We start from the raw sequence: 15,224 nt of genomic DNA on the forward strand, positions 1-15,224 counted from the left end.
GTTACAACGATGACAAATATCTGGTCCACTGAAATCTAAATCCCATGATTTAGATTTCAGCAGATGGGATACCCACCACTGTTGTAGTGGAGCAACCCATCCACCAAGTTCTAAATCAGGCCCTATATCTTTACAAAACTGCCACTTCTAGACACAGAATATGTTTGACATGATATGTTTTATTAGAACACTAGGTACTGAACTGCATAGTTACTTATTTTTGGCTACTTTTTACTACTCACAAAAAACTGGTTAATCCATTATTTTCACCTAATGTTTTCAATAAAAAATTAATGTTCGAAAGCAGCACCTCTTGCATGCATACGTGTGTGTGTGTTTGTGTGTATATATATATGGAGTAGCATGTACTTCATGGGCGAACATTCATTTTTGTGCTGTGTTGGAATGTAGCCGTGCACACAGACACTTTCTGTGACCGCTTACATGTACATTTGTAAACCTGTCAGATAGTTGTCAAATATGAATACTTCTATTAAAAGAAGATACAAATTAGATGTGTATGATATAATAGTTACAAAATACATTCTCATATATCCCCAGTATTATAACATCTTTCATGTAGAAAAATTCACTGCATGAGTTATTTTCTTTCTTTTTTTTATGTAGCGCCTGATGGATACATTACAGTTGGATCCTCATGGAATGAAAAAGCAGCTTATGGAAAATTCTAGAAAAATAACAGTTTTCAAAGTGAATGAAAAGTCACTCACAAGGCGCTATACCACACTTCTTGAAATGGAACAACATCTGAGAAAAGAAAACAGCAAACTGAGAACTGAATTAAGTGAAATTGAAGTTGCTGTTGAAGACAGAATTGGCTACTTGCAGAGATATAAGGTATCAGGCTATTTGTATATGCACCTGTCCTGTATACACAATAGAGTGCTTTTCTGTGTTCAGTATTGTCATGTAAAACCCACTGAAAAAAGTAACATGAGGTACTAGTAATAATGAAAAAAGATGTGGTGGTTTAGTCTCTGATCCTATGGGATTTAAAATGCTTCTCCTAATCACTACAGCAAGAGGGCTGCAAATTCAGAAGTACGTTGTTAAATATACTGTTCTCTGAAATGGTATCTTCTTATGCTTGGATTCTTACAAATATGCCTATTGTTGGGATTTCCTAGGCAATTTTTCATTGAACAAGACAAGCTTGAAAACACAAAACAATACGAAGTTCAAATATAAAGTTTATTTTTTATTTACTAGTGACTGCTAGCTATGTAATATTCTACTGGTTCTCCCTTGTTTTTTTGTGCACTCATTCTCTTCCAGGGCCAGGGGCTCTTGATTTATTAGAATGTGTGTTTTTTTTTAAATGTTGGTCTATTTTTCAGGCTTTCATCCTGGAAGAAATTCTCCAGGATAAGTTCTAGTTGATATGAATATTTGTATAACATTGATGATTTTTGTTTTATTAAATGATTAATGTTTATAAATTAAGGATTTCCAAAGCGCTGCAATCACTCCTGTAGGTATCAAGGTGCTGAATTTTAAGCCCGGGGATATTAAGGGCCTGATTTAGATATATTGGCAGATGGATTACTCCGTCACAACGGTGATGGATATCCCGTTCGCTAAAATCTAAATCCCATTATGTCCTACAGGATTTAGATTTCAGAGAGGATATCAGTCACCATTGTGTCAGAGTACCTGTCGGGCAATATCTCAATCAGACACTAAGTGATTTGTCCAGAATCAAAGTATGTTGATCTGACTCCAAGACTCGAACCTGGTACCTCCAGCTCCGAAGTTGGCTGCTTAGGCGGATACGCTACACCCTCTCCCTTTAAATTATCTACTATAATCGAAATATACTAATCTGAAAGAGAGGTCTAACAGCAGATTCCTTACTTCAGAATATTTTCCATGAGTCAGATTGGATCCGGATATTTTTGAGCAACATCTCTGCGTGCCAGTAGGTGACATCATTCATCCCGCATTAGCATCTTCTGCACTGGAACTGATGTGCGTGGTGCCTATATAGCTGCCACCTCAGCGTTCTGACATTTCAATTCTTTTCACACCATCAGTGCAGCTCCAGAGAGCTACTTCTGTCCTCTTTTTTTGACAACTTTGTTTTACATTTTGTGGACCCGTTTTGAGACTTGTCTCCCCATGTGTGAGGATGTCACCCAAAGAAATCTTTAACCTTATGGTTCTTGGTTCAGGCAGCTGTCTGTGGCAGTTCCCCATCTGGTTTATCTCTGGTGCCTGGAGTCCGGGACACAACTTCAAAGGCTGTGAGGACTGCTGCGCCATGAACCTCGAAGCTCTGCAGGAGTGATTCCTGGAGCTCTTGGCTTCCTGATGCAGTTGGACTCCATGATGCTCTAGGCCCTGGTTTCGGGGAAGGACCCAGGCCTGTTATAAGAACTCTTCTAGGAACTTGTTATCCTGCTCAAGGTTGTTGGCTAAGTTCCATAAGAAATTGGAGAAATCCAAAAAGTTGAATCGCTCTTTGATTTTACTGTGGCTATCCATGTCATCATGAGGCATGGGTGTGACATCACTACTTTAGACCCACATCTGATTGTCTGCCATGGAGCCTGCTCCACTCCGCGCCTCGCAGAATTTTCTAGAGCTGGAGCGATCCCTGCCCAACTGCTTGAGTTCTCTGAGGCCATACACCTCATTTTTTGGCAGGCTGACCCCTTTTAATTGCCCCAGGGCTCCAAGGTTTCTGTCGGTGACCCCACTAGATTCCCACTGCTGGATCCATCCTCTACAGCAGTTTAGCCCCCTGGATCTGGGGTTGGTTCTTGACCAGCTCTGGTCACGACACCACAACCCTGGAGCCAGTTCCAGTGATATTGTTCCCAGTGGTACCTCCTTCACTGACACCATCATCATACTCAACTCCAAAACTGAACTGTATTGGCTATCGCCCAGCATCAACTCCCCCACTGGCCAGAACTAGTCCTTCCTAGACAGAGCCATGGCCTCCTTTTTTTGATAGGCCCTGTGAGAAGTATGATTTGAGGGGATCTCAGGACTCTAAAGGCTACCAGAACACCAAGACGAGACTGAGGATAACTGGTATGGGGAACTGGTGGAGACCAGTGGTCCAGACACCTCCCCAGTCACTGGACTAGTGTCTCCTCCTAGTCTGGCTACTGAGAAAGAGGTTTTCTTTGCTATGGTGATGAGGAGGGCTGCTGAGGACCTGGACCTTATGTTGCACTCAGTGACACACAAGACAGCAGTCTTGATAGAGATCCTTCAGCTGGGAGGCACCCCTACCAAACCTCACCTCCCTTTTCATGAAGCTCTAACAGGTGTCCTGCTTGAGGCGTGTGCGAAGCCCTGCACAGAGGCTCCTGTGCACAGGACAATTGCCTGCTGCCATCACCCGCTTCTGGGGGGACCTAGCTTTCCTCACCCAGCACCCTACCTCGTAGATTCTGGTTATCTCTGGTGTAGGAAGCAGGCTCTGTATACTATACCAAAATTAGGTTTAGTGTGCACAGAGTCCAGTGGATCCCCAAAGGTTAACTGAGGCTTTAGTAGAATACTAATGCTCTCTTTTGTGGTCGTGTGGTCAAGCAGTTAGGCTTATCAGAAGGCAGTGCAAAGCATTTGCTGTATGCACACAGTCAAGAAATGAGGCACACATTCAATGACCAACTCCCGGCCAATGTTTTTATATAGCAAAAAATATATTTTGTTACTTTATTTCTAGGAGTAAAAGGATCTTCGTTACAGGTAAGTACAGTTGTAAGTTTGCATCAAGCTTATATATCAAATGCACTTCTTTTTAGGTTTAACAGATAAAACGGTTTACAAGTAAGTAACACTTTCCAGTTTAAAAAGTAGACAGTGCAATTTTTCATAGTAACCAATGCAGTCCTAGGGGAGTTGAAGTTTTAGTACAGTTTACGGGTAAGTACTCAACTTACTATCCCAGTCTTCAGGTGTTAGGATGTCCACTGGTCAAAGTTCAAGTTGACTCCAAAAGTACACCACCAGCAACACAGGGTCGTCTGGGTGCAGAGGTCAAAGTTGTTGTCGGGTTTTCAACGGAATCCTATGAGGACTGGGGGCACTGAGAAAGAAACAGGTTTCAGTTAAGTACCCATGACTTCAGGGCACAGACCTGGGGAGTTTAGGTGAGCACTGGGGGGAGGGCGGGAGGTCAGCACCAAACATACAACCTCAGTGGCACATGGGCGGCCAGGTGCAGAGTGCAAACACCACGTCGGGCACACAATGCTTTTCAATGGGGGAATCCGGGGGTCAGAAAGATGCTGCAGGCTGGGTCCAGGGGGTCGGTTGTGGAAAACCAAAGGCTGGACACGTAGGAGATGTGCCTGCTAAACTGTCTGCTGCATTGTCCAAGGCCAGGGGGCTGCGGGTTTTAGGGGTATCTTTGGGTGTCTGGAATCTTCGTCTGATACAGTAGGGTTCTGGGGGGTTCACCGGATTTAGGCTGCAGGCATTGTTGTGTTGGCCAGGAGGGGTCAACCCAGGGTGGACTTGAGGTTGGAATCGCCTGGGGATCTTCTCTGGACCGGTGGGCCACCTGGACTCGGGCTGTGGGCATCTGGTCCAGAGTGGGTAGGGCTCACGGATCCTGGGTGGTTCTGGAGTCCTTCTTGGATGTTTATTGTGGACAGGGCTTCTGTCCTCAGAAGTCCTTGGTCCTCTGCTGGGCAGGCAATTGTCTGGGGGTTTGTAGAGGTCGTTGGTCCTGCAGGATGCGTCACCTTTTTGTAGCAGGAGTCTTGAAGCTGCAGACAGGCTGGTAGGGCTGGGGCCAAGTCATTTGTCATCTGAAGTCTTCAGTGCTGGGGTTGGCTCTTCAGTCCTTCTTCCTGAGGTCGCCAGGAATCTAAAGAGTAAGGTTCAGGGGTGCCCCTAATTACTAGAGTTAGGGACGTTACAGGGGTCAGAGTGCACTAGCCAATGGCTGCTGTCCCTGAGGGTGGCTACACCTTTCCTATGCCCACTCCCTTTGGGGATGGGGGGGCACATCCCCATCCCTATTGTTCCCTCTCCTCCAAAACAAGATGGAGGATTCTGCAAAGAGGGGGTTACTTCAGCTCTGAACACCTTAGGGTGGTCCTAGCTGCAGTGGTCACTCCTCCTTGTTTTACATAATTTTCCTGCCAGACCTGCCACCAAAATTGGGGCTTGTTCTGGGTCATGCATATCCAGTAGCTGGAGTGCCCTGGGGCACTGTAACAGGAAACCTAAGCCTTTGAGGCTCACCACCAGGTGTTGCAGTTCCTGCAGGGGGAGGTGTGAAGCACCACCAAGAGCAGGCTTTTTCCTGACCCCAGAGAGCACATGGGGTCAGAAAGTTTGTCTGTTAGTGGCAGGCTGGTACAGACCAGTCAGCCTCACAATAAAGGGGTGAGTGAAATATAGGGGGCATCTCTAAGATGCCCTCTGTGTGCATTTAACAATAAATCGCTGACACTGGCATCTGTGTGGGTTTATTATGCTGAGATGTTTGGTACCAAATTTCTCAGTCTTCAGTGAAGCCATCTTGGAGCGGTGGAGTTTGTAATGACAAACTCCCAGCCTACGTACTTAATATGGCCACACTGCACTTACAATGTCTAAGAATGGGCTTAGACACTGTAGGGGCATATTGTGTATGCAGTTATGCCCTCACCTGTGGTATAGTGCACCCTGCCTTACGGGTTACGGCCTGCTACAGGGGTGACTTACCTAGGCCACAGACAGTGGTTGGTAGGCATTGCAGCCAGAGAGGGATGCCACGTCTACTCTACCTTTTTCGCCCCACCAGCACACACAAGCTGCAATTGCAGTGTGCATGTGTCTGGAGAGTGGTCCCCTCCCCTAGGGTGGCATAATACATGTTGCAGCCCTTAAGGACACTCCAGAGAACCCTTGGTACCACTGGTACCTTTTACAAGGGACTTAGCTGTGTGCCAAGGATGTGCCAATTGTGGAAACAATGGTAAAGTTTTAGGGAAAGAACCCTGGTGCTGGAGCCTGGTTTGCAGGATCCCAGCACACACACAATCAAGTTAGCATCAACATCAGGCAAAACACTGGTGGGGGTTAACCATGCCAAAAGGGGCAAATTTTTACATCCAGGCCTCTACCTCCAAAGTTATCTATGGTGCGTTTCCTAATACACCACTGGATAGAGAGTCCAAGAGGCTAGATACCTTTGGTAAGAGGTTATTCTCTTCCACGTGCCTTACACTACAGTCACTGAACACCTCATGCCTTTCACCCGATACAGCCACACAGTTCGGGATCCAATAGCACAAGTACTGTCCTTGTTCTTGGATGAAGCCCGAGCCATACTGACCTGATCTATTGCCGATGACCGGGATGCAGGAAAGTTCACCATTCACCACCTACTGGAGGCAGTCGACTCGCTAGGCAGAGCTATTCCATTATCTGATAGAGAATTCTAGCCACAGATTCCTTACCTTAGAATTATCCCCAGACGTTAGACTGGATCTGGAATATTTTTCTTGAGTGGTACCACTGCGCCCTAGTAGATGGTGTAGATCAGCTCCGCCTTGCATAGTCCGCAGCCAAAGTGGCGTGCGGTGCCTATATTGGTGTCACCCCAGCGTGCTGACATCAGTTCTTCTCTTTCCGCTGCCAGTCAGCACAGATCTGGGATGAGCTAACCCTTAGTTATTTTTTGACTAACCTTTTTTCAACTTTCGTCAAAGTCTTTTTGTGTAGGAAACTTTTCCTGGTGTGACAGGGATGTCCTCTCTGGAGGCCGACTTCAAGCCCTGTGGCACCTGTCACCACTCATTGTTGGTGACAGACCCACACCTTGGATGCCTTGGTGCCTGTAGCGCGACCACGGTCCGAAGGCCTGCTCAGATTGCTGCGCCATGAACTAGAAGGCCTTGAGGGAGTGATCCCTCAAGCTCCTGGTGGCTCAACGTGAAACACTGCACTGTTCTCAATTCTGTTTGAGTGATAGTGTAGGAGGCTGGACTGGCTTGTAGTGAGTACCAAGGGGTACTTACACCTTGCACCAGGCCCAGGTATCCCTTATTAGTGTAGAGGGGTGTCTAGCAGCTTAGGCTGATAGAAAAGGTAGCTTAGCAGAGCAGCTTAGGCTGAACTAGGAGACGAGTGAAGCTCCTACAGTACCACTAGTGTCACTTGCACAATATCATAAGAAAACACAATACACAGATATACTAAAAATAAAGGTACTTTATTTTTATGACAATATGGCAAAGTATCTCAGTGAGTACCCTCAGTATGAGGATAGCAAATATACACAAGATATATGTACACAATACCAAAAATATACAGTATAGTAATAGAAAACAGTGCAAACAATGTAAAGTTACAATAGGATGGAATGGGGGCACATAGGGATAGGGGCAACACAAACCATGTACTCTAGAAGTGGAATGCGAACCACAAATGGACCCCAAACCTATGTGACCTTGTAGAGGGTCGCTGGGACTGTAAGAAAACAGTGAGGGTTAGAAAAATAGCCCACCCCAAGACCCTGAAAAGTGAGTGCAAAGTGCACTTAAGTTCCCCAAAGAGCACAGAAGTCGTGATAGGGGAATTCTGCAGGAAAGACCAACACCAGCAATGCAACAACGATGGATTTCCAGACAAGAGTACCTGTGGAACAAGGGGACCAAGTCCAAAAGTCACGATCAAGTCGAGAGTGGGTAGATGCCCAGGAAATGCCAGCTGTGGGTGCAAAGAAGCTGCCACTGGACAGTAGAAGCTGAGGATTCTGCAAGAACGACAAGGGCTAGAAACTTCCCCTTTGGAGGATGGATGTCCCATGTCGTGAAGAGTCGTGCAGAAGTGTTTTCCCGCAGAAAGACTGCAAACAAGCCTTGCTAGCTGCAAAGCTCGCGGTTAGGGTTTTTGGATGCTGCTGTGGCCCAGGAGGGACCAGGATGTCACCAATTGCGTGAGGGGACAGAGGGGGCGTCCAGCAAGACAAGGAGCCCTCTCAGAAGCAAGCAGCACCCGGAGAAGTGCTGGAACAGGCACTACGAAGTGGAGTGAAACGGTGCTCACCCGAAGTTGCACAAGAAAGTCCCACGCCGCCGGAGGACAACTCAGGAGGTCGTGCAATGCAGGTTAGAGTGCCGTGGACCCAGGCTTGGCTGTGCACAAAGGAAATCCTGGAAAAGTGCACAGGAGCCGGAGTAGCTGCAAAACACGTGGTTCCCAGCAATGCAGTCTGGCGTGGGGAGGCAAGGACTTACCTCCACCAAACAGTGAAAAATGGGGGTAACATGCCAGGCAAGATGGTACTATCCTACACAACCCCCCCCAAACGAAGGACAATAAGACTAGCCATGACCTGATGAGTCTTCATTGTCTAAGTGGAAATATCTGGAGAGTCCATCTGCATTGGAGTGGGTACTCCCAGGTCTATGTTCCACTGTATAGTCCATTCCCTGTAGGGATATGGACCACCTCAACAATTTAGGATTTTCACCTTTCATTTGTTTTAGCCAAAGTAGAGGTTCGTGGTCTGTCTGAACAATGAAGTGAGTGCCAAACAGGTATGGCCTCAACTTCTTCAGTGCCCAGACCACAGCAAAGGCCTCCCTCTCTATGGCAGACCAACGCTTTTCTCTAGGGGTCAACCTCCTGCTAATAAAAGCAACAGGTTGATCCTGGCCCTCAGAATTAAGTTGTGATAAGACTGCCCCTACCCCTAATTCAGATGCATCAGTTTGGACAATTAATTTTTGGGAGTAACAGGGGCTTTTCAGGACAGGTGCAGAGCACATGGCCTGCTTCAGCTCCTCAAAGGCTTTCTGACAGTTTGCTGTCCATAATACCTTCTTAGGCATTTTCTTAGATGTGAGGTCATTAAGAGGGGCTGCAGTGGAGCCATAGTTCTTTATGAACCTCCTATAGTACCCAGTGAGGCCTAAAAAGGGTCTCCTGAGTCTGAGTTGTAGGGGGAACCCAATCTATAATAGTTTGGATTTTCCCCTGAAGTGGTGCAATCTGTTCTCCACCTACCAGGTGTCCCAGATAAACCACCTTCCCCTGCCCTATCTGGCACTTTGAAGCCTTGATAGTGAGGCCTGCCTTTTGCAGGGCCTCCAAAACTTTCCATAGGTGGACCAGGTGATCATACCAGCTGGAGCTAAAGACAGCTATATCATCTAGATATGCTGCACTAAAAGCTTCCAGCCCTTGCAGGACTGTGTTCACCAACCTTTGAAAAGTGGCAGGTGCATTTTTCAATCCAAAAGGCATTACTGTGAATTGGTAATGGCCGCCAATGGTTGAAAATGCAGTTTTTGCTTTTGCATCTTCTGATAATTTGATCTGCCAATACCCTGAAGTCAAGTCAAAAGTGCTTAGATACTTTGCAGATGCCAGTGTATCTATTAGCTCATCTGCCCTGGGTATAGGGTGAGCATCAGTTTTGGTTACCTGGTTGAGACCTCTATAATCTACACAAAACCGCATTTCCTTCTTACCATCCTTGGAATGAGGTTTTGGTACAAGTACCACAGGAGAGGCCCATGGACTTTCAGAGTGCTCAACCACTCCCAGTTCAAGCATTTTCTGCACCTCTTGCTTTATGCAGTCTCTGACATGGTCAGGCTGCCTATAGATCTTACTTTTGACAGGCAAGCTGTCTCCAGTATCTATAGTGTGCTCACACCAAGAAGTGGTGCCTGGCACAGTAGAGAAGAGTTCAGAAAACTGACCCAGGAGATTTATGCAGTGGTCTTTCTGCTCAGCAGTAAGACAGTCTGCCAAAACTACCCCTTCCACTAGAGCATCTTGTTCTGTGGAAGAGAAGAGATCAGGGAGAGGGTCACTCTCTTCTTCCGGTCCCTCATCTGTTACCATGAGCAGGGTGAGATCAGCCCTGTCATAGTAGGGTTTCAGGCGGTTGACATGGAGCACCCTAAGGGGACTCCTGGCAGTGCCTAAGTCAACTAAGTAGGTGACTTCACCCTTCTTTTCAACAATTATGTGGGGTCCACTCCATTTGTCTTGGAGTGCTCTTGGGGCCACAGGCTCAAAGACCCACACTTTCTGCCCTGGTTGGTACTGAACCAAAACAGCCTTCTGGTCATGCCATTGCTTTTGGAGCTCTTAGCTGGCCTGAAGGTTTTTACTGGCCTTTTTCATGTACTCAGCCATCCTAGATCTGAGGCCAAGTACATAGTCCACTATGTCTTGCTTTGGAGCTTTTAAAGGTTGTTCACAACCCTCCCTAACAAGTGTTAGAGGACCTCTCACAGGGTGTCCAAATAGGAGTTCAAAGGGGCTGAAGCCCACTCCTTTTTGGGGTACCTCCCTGTAAGCAAAAAGGAGGCAAGGTAATAGGATATCCCATCTCCTGCGGAGTTTTTCAGGGAGTCCCATAATCATGCCTTTGAGAGTTTTGTTAAATCTCTCCACCAGTCCATTTGTTTGTGGATGATAGGGTGTGGTGAACTTGTATGTAACACCACACTCCTTCCACTTGGCCTTTAAGTAAGCAGACATGAAATTGCTTCCCCTGTCTGATACCACCTCTTTTGGGAAGCCCACCCTGGAAAAGATTCCCAGGAGGGCCTTTGCCACTGCAGGAGCTGTAGTGGTCCTTAGAGGAATTGCTTCAGGATATCTGGTGGCATGGTCCACTACCACCAAGATAAACCTATTGCCTGAAGCAGTAGGAGGGCCAAGGGGGCCAACTATGTCAACCCCTACCCTTTCAAAGGGAACCCCAACCACAGGCAGTGGAATAAGGGGTGCCTTTGGAGTGCCACCTGTCTTGCCACTGGCTTGACAGGTTTCACAGGACTTACAAAATTCCTTTGTGTCCTCTGACATTCTAGGCCAATGAAACAAGGGAACAAGCCTGTCCCAAGTTTTCATTTGCCCCAAATGTCCAGCTAAGGGAATTTCGTGGGCTAGAGTTAGGAGGAACTTTCTGTACTCCTGAGGAATCACCAATCTCCTGGCAGCTCCAGGTTTTGGATCCTTTGCTTCAGTGTACAAGAGGTTGTCCTCCCAGTAAACTCTGTGAGAGTCACTGACATCCCCATTTGCTTGTTTGACAGCTTGCTGCCTTAGACCCTCTAGTGTGGGACAGGTCTGCTGTGCCACACTCAGCTCCTCCCTGGCAGGCCCCCCTTCACCCAAAAGCTCAGCAGTGTCTGCTTCCAGCTCCTCTGGTGTAGGTTCTGCACAGGGTGGAAATTCTTCTTCCTCAGAAGAAGAATCCACTTTAGAGGGAAGGGATAGTAGGTAGTGTTTTACCTTTACTAACCCTAGCTTTAGGGAGCACTTGGTCCATTCTTCCAGGATCCAAGTCACCCTGTCCTTTTTGCTTTTTGGCCTGAGCCCTGGTCAAAGCAAAAATATGCCCTGGAATGCCCAGCATTGCTGCATGAGCCTCCAACTCCACTTCTGCCCAAGCTGATGTCTCTAAATCATTCCCTAATAGACAGTCTACAGGTAAATCTGAGGCAACCACAACTTTCTTTGGGCCAGTAACCCCCCCCCCCCCAGTTGAGATTCACAACAGCCATGGGGTGGCTAAGGGTGTTGTTATGAGCATCGGTTACTTGGTACTGGTGACCAAGTAGGTGTTTTTCAGGGTGGACCAGTTTCTCTATTACCATGGTAACACTGGCACCTGTGTCCCTGTAGGCCTGAACCTCAACACCATTTATTAGGGGTAGTTGCTTATACTTATCCATGTTAAGGGGACAAGCAACCAAGGTGGCTAAATCAATAGCCCCCTCAGAGACTAACACAGCCTCTGTGGTCTCCCTAATCAGACCAACCCCAACTAAGTTACCAAAAGTGAGCCCAGCTACTCCCTTGGATTGGCTATTAGTAGGTTTGCTCCCACCACCACTGCTATTACTAGGGCACTAGGTGTAGCAGCAGGGGTTGTAGTAGTAGGAGGCTTGGTGCTTTTCTTTGGACAACTGGGATCTGTTTGTCCAATGGCCTTTTATTTTACATAAATAGCACCATGGTTTCTTTTCTTTGTTTTGATTTGAAGAGGATTTGGGCCCACCACCCCCACCAGAGTGTTTTTGTGGGCCTGATGAAGACTAATTTTTAGATTTGTCCCCACCCTTGTCAGAAGACTTACCATCCTTCTTCTTGCCATCTTTGTCACCCCCTGTATGAACTTTTCTGTTCACCCTTGTTCTGACCCATTTGTCTGCCTTCTTTCCCAATTCTTGGGGAGAGGTCAGATCAGAGTCTACCAGGTACTGGTGTAACAAATCAGACACACAATTATTAAGAATATGCTCTCTCAGGATTAAGTTATACAGGTTTTCATAATCAGTAACTTTACTGCCATGTAACCACCCCTCTAAAGCCTTCACTGAATGGTCAACAAAGTCTACCCAGTCTTGTGAAGACTCCTTTTTGGTTTCTCTGAACTTCATCCTGTACTGTTCAGTGGTTAAGCCATAACCATCTAGGAGTGCATTCTTAAGAACTGCAAAATTATTGGCATCACTTTCTTTTACAGTAAGGAGCCTATCCCTACCCTTTCCACTAAAGGATAGCCATAGGATAGCTGCCCACTGCCTTTGAGGGACATCCTGTACAACACAGGCCCTCTCAAGTGCAGCAAACCACTTGTTAATGTCATCCCCCTCCTTATAAGGGGGAACTATCTTGTGCAGATTCCTCGAATCATGCTCTCTTGCAGGATGACTATGGGGAATACTGCTGCTGCCACCATGGGTTTCTAACCCAATTTTCTGTCTTTCTCTTTCTATTTCTAAGGACTGCCTATCTAAATCCAGCTGTTGCTTTTTGAGCTTCAGCCTGGATTCTTCCACTCTCAATCTATTGAGCTCCCTTTCTAACACTCTGTCTTCAGGGTGGGTGGGTGGGACATGCCTTGAAACAGAAGTATGGTGAGAATGAACAGAAGGAGACCTGTCCCTAACAGATGGCACTCTAACAGCCTGGCTAACAGAAATAGCACTTCTACTATGATGAGAAGGAATACTCTTACTGTGATGTGAGGCAACACTATTACTATGATGTGACTCTACATCAGTACCAGCTATGCTAGGTGGTCTGCTAATGGGCAGGCTAGGAAGTTTCCCTTCTAAATCTTTTGCTAGGGGTGCCCCAGGATCAGATTGGGAACCATCAGCTAATTTCTCAACAGAAGTGCCAACTCTGGTCTTATCTTGTTGAATGAGCATATTAACCAACAGTTCTCTAGAGCGATTCTTCCCTACACTTAAACCTCTTTCTATGCAGAGACTCCTTGCTCCTTTCCAGCTAAGGTGATCATAAGCAAGTTTGGACAGATCGACAGTTTGGCCTGTACCAGACATTTTAGAAAGTGTTTAAGGGATAGAAAAAGTGAGAAAAAGTTTTTCAGAACTTTTTGAAAGTCAGAAAAAAAAACTTTTAAAACTTTTTAAGAACTTTTTAGAAAGTTTAGAGGTACTTTTCAGCATTTAGCAAAGAAGTGAGAGAAGAAAAGCAAAACTTTTTGGTTAGGTGTACATACACTGAATTTGTTTTGTATATTTTTCTCTTATGAAAAGTACTATGACAAAAGTGGTAAGTAGTTGCAAAGTACTTATCCCACCGCTGCACAACCAATGTAGGAGGCTGGACTGGCTTGTAGTGAGTACCAAGGGGTACTTAAACCTTGCACCAGGCCTAGGTATCCCTTATTAGTGTAGAGGGGTGTCTAGCAGCTTAGGCTGATAGAAAAGGTAGCTTAGCAGAGCAGCTTAGGCTGAACTAGGAGACGAGTGAAGCTCCTACAGTACCACTAGTGTCACTTGCACAATATCATAAGAAAACACAATACACAGATATACTAAAAATAAAGGTACTTTATTTTTATGACAATATGCCAAAGTATCTCAGTGAGTACCCTCGGTATGATGATAGCAAATATACACAAGATATATGTACACAATACCAAAAATATGCAGTATAGTAATAGAAAACAGTGCAAACAATGTAAAGTTACAATAGGATGCAATGGGGGCACATAGGGTTAGGGGCAACACAAACCATATACTCTAGAAGTGGAATGCAAACCACAAATGGACCCCAAACCTATGTGACCTTGTAGAGGGTCGCTGGGACTGTAAGAAAACAGTGAGGGTTAGAAAAATAGCCCACCCCAAGACCCTGAAAAGTGAGTGCAAAGTGCACTGAAGTTCCCCAAAGAGCACAGAAGTCGTGATAGGGGAATTCTGCAGGAAAGACCAACACCAGCAATGCAACACAATGGATTTCCAGACGAGAGTACCTGTGGAACAAGGGGACCAAGTCCAAAAGTCACGATCAAGTCGAGAGTGGGTAGATGCCCAGGAAATGCCAGCTGTGGGTGCAAAGAAGCTGTCACTGGACAGTAGAAGCTGAGGATTCTGCAAGAACGACAAGGGCTAGAAACTTCCCCTTTGGAGGATGGATGTCCCATGTCGTGAAGAGTCGTGCAGAAGTGTTTTCCCGCAGAAAGACTGCAAACAAGCCTTGCTAGCTGCAAAGCTCGCGGTTAGGGTTTTTGGATGCTGCTGTGGCCCAGGAGGGACCAGGATGTCACCAATTGCGTGAGGGAACAGAGGGGGTGTCCAGCAAGACAAGGAGCCCTCTCAGAAGCAAGCAGCACCCGGAGAAGTGCCGGAACAGGCACTACGAAGTGGAGTGAAACGGTGCTCACCCGAAGTTGCACAAGAGAGTCCCACGCCGCCGGAGGACAACTCAGGAGGTCGTGCAATGCAGGTTAGAGTGCCGTGGACCCAGGCTTGGCTGTGCACAAAGGAAATCCTGGAAAAGTGCACAGGAGCCGGAGTAGCTGCAAAACACGTGGTTCCCAGCAATGCAGTCTGGCGTGGGGAGGCAAGGACTTACCTCCACCAAACTTGGACTGAAGAGTCACTGGACTGTGGGAGTCACTTGGATAGAGTTGCTGGATTCAAGGGACCTTGCTCGTCGTGCTGAGAGGAGACCCAGAGGATGCAGTTCTTTGGTGCCTGCGGTTGCTGGGGGAAGATTCCGTTGACCCACGGGAGATTTCTTTGGAGCTTCTAGTGCAGAGAGGAGGCAGACTACCCCCACAGCATGCACCACCAAGAAAACAGTCGAGAAGGCGGCAGGATCAGCGTTACAAGGTCACAGTAGTCGTCTTTGCTACTTTGTTGCAGTTTTGCAGGCTTCCAGCACGGTCAGCAGTCGATTCCTTGGTAGAAGGTGAAGAGAGAGATGCAGAGGAACTCTGATGAGCTCTTGCATTC

General features: G+C 46.7%; 1 protein-coding gene across 2 annotated transcripts in view; it reads left to right on the plus strand.

The window, feature by feature from the left end:
- Positions 1–15,224, plus strand: part of CEP290 (centrosomal protein 290) — a 1,276,764-nt gene that overhangs the window by 444,439 nt on the left and 817,101 nt on the right. For both annotated transcript variants that reach the window (XM_069229617.1, XM_069229618.1), the window contains one exon: positions 628–858. In XM_069229617.1, coding sequence (XP_069085718.1) covers positions 628–858 — 231 coding nt within the window. The remainder of the gene's footprint in view (positions 1–627; positions 859–15,224) is intronic.

Source organism: Pleurodeles waltl, chromosome 4_1 (genome assembly GCF_031143425.1).
Source record: "Pleurodeles waltl isolate 20211129_DDA chromosome 4_1, aPleWal1.hap1.20221129, whole genome shotgun sequence".
Lineage (NCBI taxonomy): Eukaryota > Metazoa > Chordata > Amphibia > Caudata > Salamandridae > Pleurodeles > Pleurodeles waltl.